This window comes from Mobula birostris, chromosome 13 (genome assembly GCF_030028105.1).
Source record: "Mobula birostris isolate sMobBir1 chromosome 13, sMobBir1.hap1, whole genome shotgun sequence".
NCBI lineage: Eukaryota > Metazoa > Chordata > Chondrichthyes > Myliobatiformes > Myliobatidae > Mobula > Mobula birostris.
The window spans coordinates 109720514-109741226 of record NC_092382.1 but is presented as its reverse complement, the minus strand read 5'-3'; the positions used below and the strand labels follow the sequence as shown (position 1 = coordinate 109741226).

General features: G+C 50.5%; 2 protein-coding genes across 2 annotated transcripts in view; both read right to left on the bottom strand.

The window, feature by feature from the left end:
* Positions 1-20713, bottom strand: part of LOC140207334 (C-type lectin domain family 9 member A-like) — an 86164-nt gene that overhangs the window by 19763 nt on the left and 45688 nt on the right. The window lies entirely within an intron of this gene.
* Positions 9317-19798, bottom strand: LOC140207803 (uncharacterized). The gene is made up of 6 exons (XM_072276367.1): positions 19672-19798; positions 15160-15276; positions 11900-12334; positions 11101-11243; positions 10534-10598; positions 9317-9773 (listed from the first exon to the last, which is right to left on the bottom strand). Exons 1-6 carry the CDS (start codon positions 19715-19717, stop codon positions 9584-9586), a joined length of 996 nt encoding a protein of 331 aa, XP_072132468.1. The 5' UTR covers positions 19718-19798; the 3' UTR covers positions 9317-9583.

Sequence of the window (20713 nt, the reverse complement as noted above, 5' to 3'; positions counted from 1 at the left end):
GCAGAAAATGGTTCGGCACACCCAAGAAGGGCCAGAAGGCCTGTTTCTGCGCTGTAATTTTTCTACGGTTTCTTTGGTTCACAACAGTCTACGATCTCTCGACAAATTTGTTTCCCTTAATCGAGCGGACTGTTGTCTGGTCCATAATGCAGCACCATGACATGGTCATATATTTCTTATTCCTCATTCTCACCCATAATGCCTCACTTAGACAAGTTCTCTTGCCTGTGCTGACTGGGCTCTCCGGAGACATTTTCTCAGTCTGGTAATGTCACCCCTCCTCCATTGATTCCTTCCGCTTTTTGACCACTAAAAATAGGGGAACCCGAAATCTCGTGCTGTCCGGCTTGCTCCGCCTGCAACCAAGTCTCAATAATGGCAACAGTATTATAATTCAATGTGTTGATTCATGCCCTGAGCACATCCGCCTTTACTTAAATCGTCCAGCATTGAAAGTTACGCAGATTAGGACACCAGTAACAAACATGCTGCAATCTGAGGCCCACGTCCCTGCAACTCGAGTTTAACAACTGTCCCCAAAACCCTCATGCACAGTTCTGGCAAAACTTCTCGCTGGGATATTCGTTCCTCTCCAGCTTAGGTGGAAACCTTCTCCATCTCTTCCGTAAAGATCCCACCTTCCTTGGAAAGGTCACAGTGATCCAAAATTTTGAAACCCTCCCACCTACACTTTTTTTTTGACCACGCGCTAAACTGTACGGTCTTCCTATGTCTGATCTCACTGTTGCAGTGGTCCTATCCTTTAATTTAAAAACTGAATCACTGACGTCACTTTGTCTGAACACTTCCCTATACACACTGATGTTATTGGTACCTATATGGGTCAGGACCACTGGCAACTCACTACTTGAGTTAAGAATCATAGAGAAGGAATTGTGTGCTGTGGGAAAAGGGAGGGAGTGGAGGAGAGTGGAGGCCACAAACTCCCGGGTGAGACACAGAGTGAAGCTCCCTTCAAACCGTCTCATCATCTCATCACACACTTCCGGGGTCAGACACAGAGTGAATTCAACCCACACTGTCGCATTAGATACTCCCGTAGTCAGACACAGAATGACGCTCCCTCCACACCGTCCCATCACACACTCCTGTGTTAGACACAGAGTGAAGGTCCCTCCACACCGCCGCATCACACAATCCCGGGGTCAGACACAGAGAGAAGCTCCCCCCACACCGTCCCATCACACACTCCCGGGTCAGACACAGAGTGAATCTCCCTCCACACACTCCCGGGGTTAGACAGAGAATGAAGCACCCTCTACACCGTCCGATCACACACTCCCGGGGTCAGACACAGAGTGAATCTCTCCCCACACCGTCCCATCACACACTCTCGGGTCAGACACAGAGTGAATCTCCCTTCACACCGTCCCATCACACACTCCGGGTTCAGACACACATTGAATCTCCCTCCACACACTCCCGGGGTTAGACAGAGATTGAAGCACCCACTACACCGTCCCATTACACACTCCCGGGGTCAGACATGTGTTGAGGCTCCTTCCACACTGTCACATCACACACCCTCGGGTTCAGAATTGATTGCAACTCCCTGCAGACTGTCTCTTCACAGAATGCCGGAGTAGAGCCAAAGTCAAGCTCCCTCCGCACTGAAAAATCACAAGCCCCAGGGTCAGACGAAAAGTGACGCTGCGTCCACACTGTCTCATTAACAAGCCCTTGGGGTCAGACAAAGTTTGAAACTCTCTCCCTCCATCCTTCTGTCCCACTCACCTCGGGAAGGAGACAGTGAGTCCGTTTTGTGAACTTCATATGCAGGTAATTTTGATGTCGTCCTTCCTGTCGGCGATTCTCTGTGTCTCTGAACTCAGAAAGGGGAAGCAACCTTGGTCTGAAGAAACCCGTGATGATAAGTGAGTCAGACCGAAACCTGCAAACAGCAGATGAACAGCCGATGGAAAGAGGAACCGAGAGCAGGTTGTTGCGGGAAGTGTGGGTGGAGTTCGTGCGAGAGGGTTGTCGAGAAAGATCAGAGTGGCGGGGGGAGCAGTAGTGAGAGTGGGGTGAAAGAGGGGAAGAGAGAGAGAGGGGGTGATTGGGGGTCGACAGGGCGATTTAAGTGGGTAACGGTGGACTGAGTAGATAGAGGGCATGAGAGAAGAGGGAGTGTTTTGAGATTGGACGGTGGGTGTGAAGGGAGTGATGGAGATGGAGAAACGGGAGGGGACGAGGGAGATGGATAGAGAAATAGAGTGGTAGTGGGTGCGTGGATAAGGACGGGAGAGAGGGAGAGATGGAATAAGAGAGAGTGGAGAGGAGGGTAGGGAGCAGAGAGAGGGAGAGAGATGGAGTGAGAGGGAACGAAGAGGAGGATATGGAGGAGAGAGAGGGTGGTACAGATGAGAGAAAAGAGCGAAGGAAGGGACGGATGAACGAGAAGGAATACGGACGATTGAGGGAGAGTAGTGGAAGGGGAGTGACAATAATGGAATGTAAGAGCATACGGAATGTCAGAGGGATTTGTGTCACTCACACAGAGCCTATATTTTCCCAGAGATTTGCATCCCCTGGTTGGATTCCCTTTTCCGCCTTCGACGGCCCACTGCTCCTGCCCATCGCCGGGAATTCAGACCACGTGTCTCCGAGAAACCACGGCCCCAGGGCAAACACCCAAACCCCACGGAGGTGAGTGACCCCTCTCACTCCGAGTAGAGTCAACAGCTCCCCACCAAACATTCCCTCCACAGCTATTCCTCGTCTTCCACTTCCAGTGACGCAGTCTATCTTCCCTCCTTATCCCATGTCTTTCTCTCTCTCTGTCCCTTCTCTCTCACCACTTTGCCTCCACCATTCATCTCTCCTCTTCTCTCCCACCTTCCCCCAATCTCACCTCTTCCCCATTACCTTACCCCTCTCCCACATCTGCCTGCCCCTCTCTCTTTCTCCCCTGCACCACCAACTCACTTGTCACCCCGATTCAGAGATATCGCCCTGCCCAACCATTCCCCGACTCTTCCGCCTTTCTAGTGGAGGCGGGCGTGTGGTGGTTGAGTTTGGGAACTTGATACTATTTTCACCGATTCAACCAGCCATGTCTCAGATTCCTTTTTTCCTCCCCATTACCCGCCCCTCCTTTGCTCCATATCCCCCCCACCCTTCCTCACTCCTCCACTCAACCTTCCTCTTTCTCTTGCAGCACTTCATTCCTGTTTCCCGCTTGCCCGCTCGCTCCTGCTTTCGTCTCCCACTCACCGTCCTTCTCTCCCCGCAGCTCCCAGCCTGCAACTGGTCCTTCTGCCTTGCTTCCCTTCTTTCCGTCCCCACCACCTCCCAACCCGTCCAATGCGCTCACCCCAACTCCCTCTCCCAGACCTATATTCCCCTCCCCATACCAGTATCCCCTTCATTCATCTCTTCCCTCCTCTTTCTTCATTCAACTCCCTCATCCTCCCTTCTCATTCTTCTTACCTCCCTCCAGACCACTCATTCCTCTGTCTCAGGAGCCGGGATTCCGAGGAGGAGTTTCCTCCCACCTTTGTGCTCCGTCTCCTTTTCACCTCCCAACTTCAGCGCCCCCCACCTCCCATCCCTCTACTTGACAATCCCTTTCCTCATCTCTCTGCCTCTCTCTGTCGCCTTGTTTTCTCCTCCATCACTCCCGTCCGTTCCTCCCATATCCTACTCCCCCTGCTTCTCCGCTTCGCTCCACTTTCCGCCTCTCCACCCTCCCAATATTGGTAACGTACCTCCTCTGCTCCTTCTCATTATGCGCCTCTCCACTCACCACCATCCTCCATCCCTCTTCTCTTTCTCCATCATCCTCTCTCGCTCCCTCACCCTCCCACCTTTCTCCTTCCCTACTTTTTTTCACCTCTTTCCCACATCTCCCTTCCTCTACTTCCCACTGTCCATATCGCAACCCTTCGCCTTCTCTTTTCATTCCTCTTGCCCGCTCCCTACCCTCATCTATCCCTCACTCTTTAGCCCGCCATCGACTTCTTCCCTCACCCTCCCTTCTCTCCCTACCGATATATCCCGCCCGCTGCATCCCTCCCTCCTTCTACGACAGAAAACTCTGTGTCCACTCTCCACCCTCCCCACAACTCCCCCGCGCCCCTTCCATCCTTTGTAAATTGGTGGAAGGATGGGTTTCATATTATTCTCTGATGGGCTTTGTGGAGAGGCGAGGAGAGGAAGGGAAAGAGAGGAGGGTTTTGCATGGGAGGGAGGAGTGAGGGTGGTAGAGGGTCAGGTTATGGGAATGGAAAGTGGGAGGGAGGGACACGCAAGTTGTATGAGAGGGCGGTAGGTCAATGGGAGGGAAGCGGAGGGTGGAGATGGGTCGGAGGGAGTGAACGTTTCGAGAGGGAGACAAAGGGCATCAGGACAGAAGGAGATAAGATCACGGAGGTTGGATGAGAGATGATTGTGGAGTTATCCCGGGGGCGTTGTGGAGCTTTGGTTCAAGATTAGCTGTGGAGTAGAGGGTGGATTTGAGGCTTGATAACACAGGCGAGGTCATCTTTTCCCCAGCCCTGATGGTGCCTCGATCAGAAGGAGAATGGGGATCTGAAAAAGAGGGAGAGGTAGACGGGGTAGAGAGGTGAGGAAGAGGACAGAGGAGATTGGAAGGGTGTTAAGGGGGCTTTGAATTGGGGTAATTCTGCCAGGTCACCCTATCCTACACTCTTGCAGTCTCTGCCTCTCTGTGAAGGTTTGAAAAATCCGGTCAGGAATATCCCAGGAAGGGACGGCGCACGGCGACGTGAGAGCCAGCGTGGATTCCCCTCCACGTCCCTCTCCTTTTCACTACACCACCCCGTTTCTTCTAGCTCTTTCTGCACCCTCCTTGTCGCCTTTTCCTCTCACTTTAACTCATCAGGCTCTCTTCCCACTCAGCCTCCCTCTCCCTCCCCGATCCCTTCAACCTCCCTCTTACTCCCCCTCCATCCTCATGCTCCTTCCTCCCTGTGTCTTACTCAGGTTCGCTGCCCACCAGCCACGCCATCTCTGTCAATTTCCCTTCCTCTATTTCCATATCTTCTCTCTCCGTCAACCCACCCCCACTGTGACACCTGTACCTCTCCCTCTCCCTCTTTCTCTCTCTTCAACCATCTCCAAATTTCTCTTACCTCACTCCATCCATTCTTCTTCTGTCGCCATCATTCTGTACCAACTCCTTTCTCTCACTTCGACCACCCTCAATCTTTTCTCTCCCCACCTTCCCTTCTCTCCCCTACTCTCTACTCTCTTTATCTTCTTTATCCTACCTTTCTCACCCTCTTGAACTGCCCCTCACTCTCCCACTCTCCACCCTCCTCCTCTTTCTCTGCCCTTCCTTTCCCCTCTCTCCTTCTCCAACTCTGTCCCTCTCTCTTTCTATCTCTCTGCCTTCCTTCTCAATCCGAGTCCTTTTCCCTCGGTTTACACTGTTTTTTTTTTTTTCTCTCGGTATTGCTCAGTGCCTCCCCCTCACTATCCTTCATGAATGACCCTAACCTGCTCCTCTCTTCAGCTCCCACCCGATCTCTATCACCTCTCTCCCTATGCCTCTCTATCTCATTGTCCCTCTACATCAGCTCTCTGTTTCTCTCTTCCCTCTCCCTTGCTCCACCACCCGAAAGCTCACCCTTTCTTTCTTCCCAGTCTCTCCACCCGCACTGAACTCACACCTGATGGTTGTCTGATAACTAGCCGGCCGGCTGTTCTGTTCCCAGGAAAGGCGCCACCCGCTGGACAGGTCGTGAAATGACCAGACATCCCCGTCACCATTTTTATCATCGCAGTCGAGATCGGTCACGTTCTCCGTTCTCCGAATACTGGGCCCGTGTACCTCCCTCAGTAACTGGATGCGGGACATCCTCACCGGGAAACCTCAGTCAGTGCAGATCGGCAGTGACATCACCGATCTGCAGATAGCGCTGAGGAAGCAGAGAGGCTACAGAAAGTTTCAGCGAGATTGGACGAATGGGCAAGGAAGAGGCAGATGGATGAAGTGTCGGGATGTGTATGGTCATGCACTTTGGTACAAGAAATGAAGCCGTAAGCAATTTTCTAAATGGAGAGAAAATCCAAAAATCTGCAGTGCAACGGGAATTGGGAGACCTCGTGCAGGATTCCCGAAAGGTTACTTTACAGTCGATTTGGTGGACAGGAAACAAAATATCATGTTCGCACTGGGGTCATGTCAAGAGGTTTAAATATAAAAACAAGTGAAAGACGCAGCAAGGTTTCACTACTAAAGCTGATGTAATGGCTGGTCGAAAATTTGCACTGTTAGGGTAATGGTTTCTCTGAAGAGCAAAGTTTGGGTGAGGACTGGAGATAACAGGACTTTGGAATGCAGGGGATATTCAATGGGGGAAATGTTGTTCTTTCCTGTGTGTCTGGGAGCCGGGTTGTTCGCGTTCGTTCGTCGGAGAGCGATGGAGAGAGAGGACACGAATGGAGAGGGTCAGAAGACCACGGGGCGGAGTGGACTGAGGAGCGACGGTCCAAGGGCCGGCTACACTTGGAAGCTGACGGGACCAAATTAAAGAAAGTGAGCCCCAACGATGGGCAATGGACTGCTTCATGAGAGTGGGCCCTCTTCTTTTTTATTGTTTTTTTTTTTTACTAACCATGTAGTTCAAACTAAGAATTATAAAGATCAATCGTTTAATCGCATATTGTGTAGTGTTTGATATTTTGCGGTGCGGATTTGTAACCGGGCAACAGATCACGCAGCATCCACACGAAGGAGATTTCTCTGTCAGGCGGCGCCGGAAGTTGTTTTCCCCTTGAAGATCCCGTGCGAGCCGAGGCTGAGGATTACACAAGGATGTGACACTGAGGCTCTATAAAGCATTGGTGAGGCCTCACCGTGTATTGTGAGCAGTTCTGGGTCCGTTTCCAAATTCGGCCAGATGCGCTTGCTTTGGGAAGGGTTGAAAGGAGGTTCACGGGAATAACTCCGGAATTGAAATGCTTATCAAATCAGAAGCGTTTAATGGCTGGAACTCAGACTAATGAGGTGACGCTGAAACCAATCTCATGTTTAAAGGCCTCAACAATGAATATGTGGAGAGAAAGTTCCCCGTGGTGTGAAAGTCTAAGATCAGTGGAGACACAACGGAATGGAGTTCTGACATTTACGAATTGATTAGGGAGGAATTTATTTCGCCATAGCTTGGTAAATCTGTGGAATGTGTTATACGGGCGGCTGTGAAGTCTGACATTGGGTATATTGAAGTGAGAGTTTGCCAGTTTCTTGATTTGTCAGGGCATGAAGGAATACGGTTAAAATGCAGGAAATTGGGGCTGTGAGGGAAATGGATGAGACATGATGGAATGGCGAGCAGACTGGATGGGCCAAATGGCATAACACTGCTCCCATATCTTATCGACTTTCTTTTTTTAAGTTGCTGTGTTGCTGGATGTCACCATCTCAGTGGATCTATTCTGGGCCAAACACATTCATGCAAACACGAAGAAGGTGTCATGTTCCCGCCTGAACAATGTCGGGACGCCCATTCTCCAAATGTGGAGAGCTGACCCTTTAAGACTCAGGCTGCCAATTATTGTCCGTCAGCATATCTTCATGGAAAGTCTGTCGTTAAAGGCTACTTGTTAACCGTGGGAGACGCGTTGCTGGTACGACTGCTTGTGATTTCGGTTTTGGACATCGTTAGTATTTCGAGTCTGTGTCGGAGTGTTTTCCAGACCATACTGTGCACTTGTTTTCACCACCACCCGAAGCTCTCTTGCAGAAGAGTTTGCCACGTCTTTCACTGAAGACTCGCAACATTCTACAGATGACCGTCGGAAGAATTCTGACATGTCGCATCGCCGCCTGGTGTGGAGGCTGCAACGCACAAGGTCGCAAGAGGCTGCGGAGAGACGTAGACTGACACTCCCAACACGCTGGAGGAACTCAGCAGGTCGGGCAACATCTGGTCGGACTGTAGAGGGAAGGGGCCCTATAAAGAAGGTGGGGGGAAGGTGGGAAGGAGAAGGTTGGGAACACCCCAACTCTGCTGGATCTCACAGTAGACACCCACTTGAACTCTGCTTCCCACTCCCATTCATCCTGTCATGATGAGGCTAAACTCAGGTTGAAGGAGCAACACCTGATATACCGTCCAGGTAGTCTCCAGCCCCTTGGTATGAACATAGAATTCTCCAACTTCCGGTAATTCCCTCCCCCTCCCTTCCTCTATCCCCATGTCACTCTGCCCCTCCCCCACCTCCCTATCACCTCCCTCATGGTCCCCCCTCCTTCTACTACCCACTGTGTTTTCCCCTACTCTTTCTTCACCTTTCCTGATATCAGCTCCCTGCCTCCCCTCACCCACGCTTTATCTTTCCCCTTATTGGCTTTTCACCTTGAACCTACCAGACTTCTTCCTACCACCCTCGCCCCAGGTTCTTTATAGGGCCTCTGCCACTTCCCTCTACAGTCCTGACGAACGGCTCCAACCCGAAACGTCGACCGATCTTTTCCACGGATGCTGCCCGACCTGCTGAGTTCCTTCAGCGTGTTGTGAGTGTTGCTTTGATCCCAGCATCTGCAGATTATTTTGTGTCGGGATGTAGACTGAACCAGCTCCATCAGGGGCACAACGCTCTGCGGCATCGAGGACATCCTCACGATGCGATGCTTTGAAAAGGCGGCGTCCATTACTGAAGCTCCTCACCACCCGGGACAATCTCCCTGCTCTTTACTACCATCGGGGAAGAGGCACAGGGACCTGAGATCTCAGCCATTCAGGAACTGCTTCTTTCCCTCGTCCACTTTATTTTGAACACATGAGCACCAACTCCACATTTTTTTGCGGTATTTATTGTCGCTTTGTACTTAACATTAATTTCACATTTTTGCGCCTTACTATCCAGCAAAAGATTAAATCTCAGGCGGTATAGGTCACTGATAATAAATCACCTGGGAAACATGCGATACATTCTCTCTATGCTGGGAGAGTGGGCACGCTGGCCTTCATCAGTCAGGGCATGAGTACAGGAGTCGGAAGGACACGTTCTAGTCCGACAAGATATCTGTGAGGACGCACTTGGAGTACGATGTTGAGTTTTGGACGCCCTGTTGTGGGAAAGATGCCACTGATCTGGAAAGAATGCAGGGGGACATTTACGGGGATTTTGCCTGGGGTCGAGGGACAGAATTATGCAGAGAGGTCGGAAACGTTGAAGCTTTATTCTGAAAGGGGTACGGATAGGGCGAATGCGTGTTCTCTATATCCTCAGGGCTGGGGTAGAGAGAACATTAGGACACATGATTGAGGTGAGAGTAGCTGAAGAGAGAAGAGGGAGAGCGATTGGATTTTGTAAAAAAGGAGAGAGACGGAGTAGAGAATCGAAGGATTGGGAGAGAAGAGGACGGGGAGAGTGAGACAAGAACGTGAGTGGAAAGAAATTCGGATGAAATGGGGAAATGGGAGGGGAGGAGATATGAGGGAGAGAAGGAGTTTAGAGGGACGAGGGTAAAGAGAAGGCGAGATGGCGAGTAAGATTGTGATGCATAGAGGGAGCAGAATAGGGTAGGAGCGAAGGGCAGAGGATGGGGTTTGTGACAGTCGGGGGGAGAAAGAAAGTGTAGTCATTTGATTCAAGTAGGGCCGACAGGCTTTTGACAAAGTCTCCGGATCTTTTCAGGAATATCCAGGCACACGGGTGCCGTCTTCTCACAGATGAAACGGTGCTGATCATTTTTGCAATTGTGAAGCCAACTGGAATTACACTCACTGCATTCGAACTTTCCAGCGTTCACCTTGTACACGACATTAGAGGTCACTTTCCTGTCAAGGAGGGGTAAACAATTTCAAAAGGAGCAACACAACTCCAGCAGACAGTCCTGTGTCAGTCCCCAAACTACTCCCACTGACTCAATCTTTCCTCACCGACCGGTGTCAGTCCACACAATACTCCCATTGACTTAATCTGTCCTCACCGAGCGGTGTCGGTCCCCAAAATACTCCCACTGACTTAATCTTTCCCCACGTACCTGTACGATTTTTTAAAACACTCTCACTGACCTTCTCGCTCCCCACATACCTGTACGAGTTCCCAAAACACTCAGTGACTCATTCTCTGCAGCCCTGTGTCAGCCCCAGATTGATCCCTTGCCCAACTCTCTCCCCACAGAGCTCCGGGAGTCCTCAAAATAACCCCACGATCCATTTTTCTCCCTACAGCCCTGTGTTACTTCCCCATTACTCTCAAAGCCCGCCTCTCCCCACGGTCCCGTGTTAGGCCCTAGGATACTCCCACACTTCGAACGTCTCCCCACGGAACCGTGTCAATCTGCAAACTAATCCCACAGCTCCACTCTCCCCACAGGCCGGTCTGATTCCCCAAAATACTTGCACTGATCCACTTTCTATCTGAAGGCCGCGTCTTTTTCCCCGAAATACTCGCACTCCCCTTTCTCACCCCACAGCCCCATGGCATTACCCAATATAATCCCACTGTTCACCCCCTTCTCGCAGCCCGTATCAGTCCCCAAATAATCTCCCGACCCATTCTCTCTTCAAAAACCGACATGAACCCAAATCTCACCCGGCTTTGCATTTTCCAATCCAGTATGAATTATTTTGGTCGCCGACAGCTTTGTTAATAAAATTCTGTGAAATATAATGGCTGTCATTAATGATTCAAAACGAGCACAATTTAAGGAGCGTCACTCACTTTCTGACCGCCGGCGAGTGTGATGGGACGGAGTGGAGGGATCTTCACTCAGTGTCTGCCCCAGGAGTGTGCTATGAGACGGTGTGGAGGGAGATTCACTCTGTGTCGGCCCCCGGGAATGTACGATGGGACGGTGGGGAGGGAGATTCACTCAGTGTCTGCCCCAGGAGTGTGCGATAGGACGGTGTGGGGGGAGATTCACTCTGTGTCGGCCCCGAGAATGTACGATGGGACGGTGTGGAGGGAGCTTCACTCTGCGTTTGCCCCCGGGAGTGTGTGATAGGACAGTGTGGAGGGAGAGTCGCTCTGTGTCTGACCCCGGGAGTGTGTGATGGGACAATGTGGAGGGAGCTTCGCTCTGTGTCTGACCCCGGAATATGTGATGGGACGGTGTGGAAGAAGCTCCACTCTGATATGGATATGTCTTCTGGCACATACCTCTTCCTCATTTGAATTTATTTCAAGAAGCTTTGAGTCAGAGTTTGAACAATTCTGTTTCGCTCCGTCGTAAGATATTTCAAATGTGGATATGAAGTAACAAAGGTCTTCATTTCTGATCCAATTCCGGGAACACGCTTGATCTGGAAATCATGAACACGGAACAGTGAATCCTCCTTCATTACTTCCGCTGGGGGAAAAAATCCCTTCACACCGTCCCATCACACTCACGCAGTGTCAAATACAGAATGAAACTCCCTCCACACCGGTCCCATGACCCATTCCAGCGTTCAAACACAGAATGAAACTCCCCCTGACCCTTCCAACACACACACCCGGTGTCAGACACGGAGTGAAGCTCACTCCGCGCCGTCCCATCACAGACACTCGGCATCAGTAACAGGCCGAATCTCCATCCACACTGTCATATCACACATACCCAGGGTCAGACAGTGAGAAGCTCCCCCGCACGGTCTATCAGAAACACACGGGTTTAACCGCGGAATGACGCACTGCCGGCGTCAGACCCTGAGCTCATCTGTCTCCGGAGCACCGCATCACGCACTCCCGGGTACAGACACTAGGTGTCTCTCCCTCCACACCTCCCCATCACACATTCTCCATGTAGGACACTAGGCGGCGCTCCACCCCACCGTCCCATAACACACACTCGGTGTAACCCTACGGGTGTCGGTCCAATCGCATCCTCATAATGAACATTCCCGAGACCAGCCACAAGGTATAGATTCCTCTTTCTATCCCGTGATTAGGAACTGGTGAATGGCGGCTGTTATCTCACCTTTCCTCCTCGTCAGCAGATGGCAGATTTGAACCTTGGTTTCGTTGAGAGCTCTACACTGCATTTCGAGATGATTGAAATTTCGGCGGAGATGGGTTTGCGTTTGAAGCTGAACAGAGAGATCGGTGCTCAGGACGGAGAGGTTGCTTTCCAGGACGAACGATTTGTTTACTAGGACGGAGTAGCTGCTTTGGAGTTTAAACATTTTGTGTTCGAGGATGGAGACGTTGTTGCTGGGGACGGAAACATTATTGAGACATTTATCCTGGGGGATGTCCTCGCGGGAATCCTCTGATGTCATTGGTTCAAGGGTTGAGTTCGGCTGGTAAATTTGCAGTAGACATTGGCACTGGGTCCTGTTCATCTCCTGATGTTGTTCCCAAAGTCTCTGGTACTTTTGATCGGAGGCGATCAGAGACTGACGGATCTGTAACACTGAGAGAGAGAGAGGGTGAATGGTGTGTTGGTGTCACGGTGCGTGGCGTGTCGGTGTTGTATTGAGGGATGTGTCGACATCACGACGATGAGTGTGTCCATGTTCCGGTCAAAAGCCTGTCACTGTCGCGGTGGGATTTGTGACGGCGTCAAGGCGAGAACCGTTTCCGTGTTGTGGAGAGGCGCGTATCAGTGTTACGGTAAAGGCTGTTTATGTGTTCCTGTGAAGAGCGTGTCAGTTGTCACGGTGAGAGGTGAGTCGGGGTCACTGTGAGGTGCATTTCTGAGTTATGGTGATGGCCGTGTCGGTGTCATGGTGAGATGCGTGAAGGTGTCAGGGTGAGTGTTATGTCGGTGCCTGACTAATTGCTGTCGGGGGCAAGGATTTCGAATTCCGGATCATTGAGATCCCTTCTGGAGGATCTACGAACTGTACAAATGGGACTGTCTATAAATGAACCCGAGGTGAAACAAAATCCTTAGTAACAGATTTTCTGGAGCTGTTCGTGAGGGGTTAAATAAACTCAGCGGTGAGATAAAACTGCATATATGACGTCGTGGATATCGTTCAGTCGTGGCAGAAGGAAGATTACAGCTGGGAGCTTAACGCCCAAGGACAGACATTGTATTGAAAAGACAGGCAGGTGTGCACAGGGAGCGGCGTGACTCTGTTGGTAAAAACTGGAATAAAATGATTGGAAAGATGTGGCATAGGATCGTAAGTTGTAGAATCATTGTGGCTCGAGTTACAAAACTGCAAAGGTAAAAAGCCAAGGATATCAAACGTTTCTTCAGGTATATAGAGTGTAAAGCAGAGCCGAGAGTAGATATCGGATCACTGAAAAAGGATACTGGGGACATAGTAACGGGGAAAGGGAAATGGTGAAGGCATTGAAGAAGGATTACGCAACAGGATTTATGTGAAAAACACTAGCATTATGCGTGAGATTTGAGATTGTCGGGGGGCTGAAGTGACTGAAGGTGGCACTGGTACAGAGAGGGTGCTTGTGAAACTGAGAAGTATGAGGTAGACAAGACATTTTGAATAGATGGTCTACAACCCAGGGTTCTGAAGGAGGTGGCTGAAGAGATTGTGGAGCATTACAATTGCTTCTTCAATGATCATTGGATTCTGCCATGGTTCCGGAGACTCGGAAATTGCAGATGACACTCCACTCTTCAACAAGGGAGATAGGCAGAAGGAAGGAAATCACTGGCCTGTCACTCCGACCCCTGTAGTTGGCAAGATATTGCAGTCGATTATTAAGTGTGTGCTTTCGGCGTACTTGGAGGCCCATGATAAACTAGGCCGAAGTCAGCATAGTTTCGATCAAGGAAAATCTTAGAAACAGAGAAAGTCTGCAGCACAATATGGCCCTCGGCCCACAATGTTGTGCCGAAAATGAAATTACTTTAGAAATTATCTCGGGTAACACATAGCCCTCTACTTTTCTAAGCTCAATGTACCTGTCCAGTAGTCTTTTAAAAGACCCTGTCGTATCTGCTTCCACCAACCTCGCCGGAAGCCTATTATACACACCCACCACTGTCTGGGTGAAAAAAAAAAGCCCCTGACATCTCCTCTGTACCTACTTTCCGGCACCACAAAGCTGTGCCCTCTCGTGTTAGTCATTTCAGCCCCGGGAAAAAGCCTCCGATTATCCAAACGTTCAATGCCTCTCATCATCTTCTACACAGATTGAGATTTATCAAAATCTTGCATGATCAGTCCTTGAAATTCTTTGTAGGAACATGGCTCAGGTTAAACAAAGGGGAATCGGTGCATTTTGTGTACTTGGATTTTCAGAAGTCCATTGACAATGTACCACACATGAGGCTGAATAACAGGTTAAAACCCTATGCTGTCACAGGAAAAAAAAACATTCATAGAGCAGTGACTGATTTGCAGGACACAAAGAGTGGGAATGAAATGACGGGAGAAACCTCTGGTTGGCTACCGACGACTGGTGGTGTTCCAGAAGGTCTGAGATGAGACCGCTACCTTTTACATAAAATATCAGCAATGTAGATGAAGGAAATAATAGGGTTTTGGCCATGTTTGCGGAAAGTGCAAAGATAAGTAGAGCGGCTGGTGTTGCAGAGGAAGAGGAGAGGACATAGAAAACCTACATAGGTGAGGAGAATTGGCCAAGAAGTGTCAGGTGGAATACAATGTCTGTTCAGGCACTTTTAAGCAAGAAGTAAAAGCGTAGATTATTTTCTAAACGTAGGGAGAATTGCAAAGGGACTGTAGAGGGCGATATTGGGTTTATTTAGTGCAGAGGTTAATAGATTCTTGATTAGTCAGTGTATGAAGGGATACGGGGAGGAGGCAGCAGATTGGGGTTCAGAGGGAAATTGATCTTCCATGATGAAAAGGCGGAGCAGGCTGGAAGAGCCAAGCGGCCTAAGCCTGCTCCTGTGTCTGAATGTCTTATGGTCCTATACTCATGGCGAAACTGTGTCGGTGTTACTGTGAGAAATGTGCCGGTATGACTTTCAGAGCGGGTCCCTTATTCGGAACCGGGCATTTCCAGGTCACGGAGACGGGTGTGTCACGGTCAGGGCAGTTTCCAAATAAGCGTGTCACGAGGAGGTGCGGGTTCCTGCCCGTGTCGCTGTACGGGTAGCGATGTTGTCACGCTGAGGGGCGGGCCGGTTACGGCGTGACCGCGTCACGGTAACGGTCCTCTTAGTGTTACGAAGAGGGTCATGTCGTTATGACATTGAGAACCGTGTCGGCGTCACTGTGAGGTTTTACGCGGGCACTTCAATCCTTTCCGCTTCCTAATGGTCGGACACCATCCGGTTCCCGTTGGACTCACCATAGATCAAGAGCCCGGCCACTATCGCGACGAGGACGGACGTAACTAAGCAGAGCAGGCAGATCTTCAGGCAGGATCTATTTCCGATGTTCTCTTTCGGCTCTTGTTTATGCGCACCTGTAGAGAGACCATTCAGTATGTGTGAATTCAGCCGTGACACCCACAGGGTTTCGCTCCCACCCAACATCGGCGCTCTCTCCGTCCACCACGATCACCCCCGCCCCCGCCCCCCCCCCCCTCAACCTCATCAACTTTCCAGTCGGCATCGCTGAGAGTTCAAATTCCATGACTCTGGAAAACTCTGACTGTTGTCTCACTGATTCGAGGGGTGTTTTACTGTCTTCAGTGTGATCGATGAAGTTAGAGTCCTGGATGTTGTCCACATGGACCTGAGTTGGGCGTTTGAGTCAGTCCCTCAGGAGAGCCTTATCCAACAGATCATGGGGAATTGTCCGTTAGCATTCGGAGTTTGTTATTTTTCAAAGTTGTAAATTGTTCGGAAATTAGTTTAGGATTACATTGAAGAATTGCTTTGTCCTGAATGGCGGGGTGGTTCAGGGTTAAATATAAAGAAATAAAGAAAGAAGATTTGATAATAAATGTATTTTGAATACTGAGATTTTAACTTTGAGTTGGCCTGCTTACACAGGGCACAGAGTGCTGACGGATGGGACTTATTCTCGCTTGTGGTCTGTGATTAGTGGCGTTCCGCAGTGACCAGCGCGGGGACCTCTGGTATTGTTGATGGATCGGACTGACATGGATGAAAATGGAGTTGGGTGGGTTGGTAAATTTGCAAACGAGCCAAAGTTTGGTGGCATTGTGGCCAGTGTAGAAAATCGTCCATGGATTCAGTGGAATATCGATCAGTTGTTAATGTGGGTGGAGAAAAGGCAGATGAAGTTTAACCCGGGTCAATGTGAGGCTTTGCGCTTTACCAAGTAAATGTGAAGGGACAGGAAACAGTTAACGGCAGAACTTAAATGGCGACATACAGAGGAATCTTGGGATTATCGTGCAGGGCAGTAGGGTGTTAAAGAGTTAACTTTAGACTGGCCTTTGGCAACGTCTCTGTCATGGAAGAGTCATTCATAATTTTGTGATGCATTGGATCTACAGTGAATTGGCCATTTGGAATCCGAATTGGCTTGTCTACAGAACACAGAGGCCGGAGGCCGTTGGTTGGACGTCAGTGACTAGTGGTGTTAACTACTGATCCGCAATGGGAAATCTGCCGTCTGTGGCAAAAGCTCAGATGAGAACATGGATAATAATCTAGCCATTGTATGTTTAGGACATCCCGCCTGGTAGATTTCGTAAATTGGTTTATTATTGTCACACAGAGAAGGCAGACCAAGCTTTTCACCACATAACAGACTCACAGTGTTATTCTGAGTACATTCCCTTTGGTATTAGACATTTCAACTTTGGTGAAAAGATACTAACAGTCTAATCTCTCTGTGCTTCTCATATTCTAAAAAAAAGAATCCTCTGTCTCAACTTCCGCCGTTCCAGAGAAAATAAACCAAGTGTCCAACCTCTCGTTGTTACACATGTCATCTAATCTAGGCAGCGTCCTGTTCAAACTCCTTGGAGACACTCCAAAGCCTTGACATCCTTCCTGTAATGTGGTGACCGGAACGTTGTACAATCCGCCTGATACAGCCTAATTTGAGCATTATAATGTTGCAACACAGCGTCCTAACTTGTTAACATAATGCCCGACTAATAAAGGCAACCATACTTATCGCCTTCTTAACAAAGATCATAGAATGGTACTGCATAGTACAGGCCCTTCGGCCCACATTGTTGTGCCGACCCTCATACCCTGCCTCCCACAGAACCCCCCACCTTAAATTGCTCCATATACCTGTCTAGTAGTCTCTTAAATTTCACGAGTGAATTTGCCTCCGTCACTGACTCAGGCAGTGCATTCCACGCACCAACCACACTCCGAGTAAAAAACCTTCCTCGAATATTCCCCATGAACTTCCCACCCCCTTACCTGAAAGCCATGTCCTCTTGTATTGAGCAGAGGTGCCCTGGGGAAGAGGCGCTGGCTATCCACTCTATCTATTCCTCTTAATATCTTCTACACCTCTATCATGTCTCCTCTCATCCTCCTTCTCTTCAAAGAGTAAAGCCCTACCTCCCTTAATCTCTGATCATAATGCATACTCTCTAAACCAGGCAGCATCCTGGTAAATCTCCTCTGTACCCTTTCCAATGCCTCCACATCCTTCCTATAGTGGGGAGGTAAACAGTGAATACAGTTATCTCTGTAGTGGGATCTCGATTTGCTGGGGAAGTGGCCGAGTGGGCAAATGCAACTTAGATCAGAGAAATGCAAGCTATCCTATTTCAGTATGGCAACCCAGGGTAAGACTTCACACTGGGGGGGCGGGGGGCGGTGTAGGTGTTCCTGGTAAGCGTTGCAGAACAGAGGGATCCAGGGGTACAGAAACATGGTTCCCCGAAAGTGGAGTCACAGGTAGACAGGGACACCGGGGACTGTTATAGAACAAAGGGACCCAGGTGTACAGGGACACGTTCCCTGAAAGTGGAGCCACAGGTAGACAGGGTCCCTGGGGAGTGTTGCAGAACAGAGGGACACAGGGCTGCAGGGACACGGTTCCCAGAAAGTGGAGTCCAGGTAGACAGCGACTCTGGGGTGTGATGTACAACAGAGGGACCCAGGGGGTACATGTACACGGTTCCTTGAAAGTGGAGTCACAGGTAGACAGGGACCCTGGGGATTGTTGTAGAACGGAGGCACCCAGGGGTGCAGGGACACGATTTCCTGAAAAGGAACTCACAGGTAGATGTGGCGGTGATGTCGGGAGGGAACAGAAGGGAAAGAGTAGGAGAGGGTGAGAGAGAGAGAGGGGTGAGTGAGGGGGAGACAGATGGGGTGAAGAGTGACAGAGGGTGAGAGACAGGAAGAGAGGAAGGAGAGGACGGAGAGGCAGAGAGAGTTTGAAAGAAGGGGAGGGGTGAAAGGGGGAAAGGGGAGAGGGGGAGTGGATGATAGCGGGGAGAAGGGGAGAGAGAGGGGTGAGAGAAGAGAGAGGGGATGACAGCGGGGGGAAAGTGGGAGGGGTGGGAAGGGAAGAGAGGGAGAAGAGAATGCAGAGAGTGAGTGAGAAAGAAAGGAAAGGAAAACCATATAACCACACAACCATATAACAATTACAGTACGGAGACAGGCCATCTCGGCCCTTCTAGTCCGTGCCGAACGCTTACTCTCACCTAGTCCCACCGACCTGCACACAGCCGATAACCTTCATTTCTTTCCTGTCCATATAGTTGTCCAGTTTGACTTTAAACGACAACATCGAACCTGCCTCAACCACTTCTCGTTCCACACAGCTACCACTCTCTGAGTAAAGAAGTTCCCCTTCATGTTACCCCTAAACTTTTGCCCTTTAAATCTCAACTCGTGTCCCCTTGTTTGAATCTCCCCCACTCTCAATGGAAAAAGCCTATCCGTGCCAACTCTATCTATCGCTCTCATCATTTTAAATACCTCTATCAAGTCCCCCCTCAACAGTCTACCTTTTAAATAATAAAGACCCAACCTGTTCAACCTCAGAAGAGGTTGAGGAGAGGGAAAGAGATACAGGGAGAGTGTGGAGGCTGGAAGCAGAAGGGGAGAGAGGGGTGAGATAGTGGGGTTAGAAAGGAGAGAGAGTGGATTTTAAAATGTTATCGAGCTCTCGCCTTCATCACCGGCTCTACCATTCCCGTCGCTACTCAACAGACCTTCAACGACCCTCCGAAATCCCATGCCATCACCCAGCGCTCGCTCCTTTCTCCGCACCGCCTCTCCCACGACATTCACACCACGGCGCCCTTCCCACAGAATGTTCTTCTCCCACGCCACTCTCTTCTCACCTCTTTCATAACGCTCCCTCCATAGAGACCCTGCCACGGCGCACCCTACACCCGGCCCTTCCCAAAAATCACTGTCCTCTCACACGCCCCCATCAGTTAACAATGCCTCCTCTACGACGCCGCTCCAATGAATTCCCTCTCAATCAGGGAATCACCGGAGTCAACACGACACTTGCTCTGAACAGCATTAGAAACGTCTCCCAAACACAGTCAGAGCAATGAGGATTAATGTGATGCCCATGTGTCGGGACACGCAGCTCAGATAGGGCCCAGTACGAAACATCTGTTTCAGCTGGGGACAGAGCAGTGCCGGTCAGAAACAGAGTGCAGCTCCCTCCGCACCGTCCCATAACACACTCCGTGGGAAGGCACAAAGTGAAGCTTCCTCCGCACCGTCACATCACACAATCCCTCAGTAATAAAAAGAGTGAAGCTCCCTTCACCCCGTCCTATCATACACTCCCGTGGTCAGAAACAGAGTGAAGCTCTCTCTGCAGCGTAATATCACACATTCCCCTGGTCAGACACAGAGAATCTCCCTCCACAACGGCCCATCACACACTCCTGTGATCAGACACATAATGGGGCTCTCTCCCTCCGTCTTTCTGCCCCACTAACCTCTGGAAGGAGACCGTGAGTCCATTTTGACGATCTTCGCATTCATGTAAGTCTCGCACTGTCCTCCTGTGGAAGATTCTCTGAGTCTCTGAGCTCAGCGAGGGGAAGGAACGGTTGTCAGAGGAAGCCCATGTTGACAAGGGGATGTGGCAGTCACAAATAAACACCGGATAAACAGCTGATAAAGGGACCAGGGGGAGGAGAGAGACTGAGGGTGTTGGAGAACGTGATCCAGTGAGACGAGAGTGGCGGGGCAAAGAATGGTGAGAGTGGGGAGTTAGGCGGAGGGAGAGAAAAGGCAAGATCGGGGTTGGCGGAGAGAGAGAAGCAGATAGCGGGGGCAGAGTGGGTAGAGAGGGGTGAGAGATGGGGTAGTGTGAGGAAAAAGCTGGGAAAGTAAGACAAGTGGACATGGCGAAACAGGGGGTGGGGGAGAGAGAGGTGGAGCCATAGAGTGTGAGGAGTCGGAGAGGGATTGGGAGAGACAGCGGAAGAAAGAGGGAAGAGAGGAACCGGGAGGGAGGGATGAGCGATTAGGAAGGTAGACGATAGGGGAGAGAAGAATCGAAGGAGACGATTGAGGAAAGCTATGGACAGAGGAGTAGAGAATGATGGCCGCCTCAGAAGGAAGGAAATGTCGGAGGGATTCGTGTCACTAATAAAAAGCCTCCATTTTCCTCGAGATTTGCACCGTCCCAGTTGTTTCCTGGTTTGCGCGTCGGACGCTCCCTCAGCTCCGGCTCATCGCCGGGGCTTCAGACCCTGTGTCCATGAGAAACCACGGCCCCGGTTAAAACACCCAGACCCACCGAAGTGAGTGAGTGCACTCCCTCAGACTGAGGTGAACGGCTCTCCTTACCCATCATCTTCTCCAAGGTGGCGGTCGAGGGCGTTAGTGGTGGATGAGGAGGCGGAGGCGGTTGTGGTGTAAACTCTCCCGCGCCCCGTTCGTTGTGTCGGGCTCCCTCTGGCGCTGCACAGACCGGCTGAGAGAGACTCCGGCCCCTGCGATAGGGGACAGGTTGGGGGGTAGGAGTGAGTG

Coding starts and splice junctions, on each gene's coding strand:
- LOC140207803 (XM_072276367.1), bottom strand. CDS start 19,717: ATGAATGCGAAGATCGTCAAAATGGACTCACGGTCTCCTTCCAGAG. Junction 12,335..15,159: donor GGCCGGGCTCTTGATCTATG/GTGAGTCCAACG, acceptor TCTCTCTCTCAG/TGTTACAGATCCGTCAGTCT. Junction 9,774..10,533: donor ATTGGAAAATGCAAAGCCGG/GTGAGATTTGGG, acceptor CCTCCTTGACAG/GAAAGTGACCTCTAATGTCG.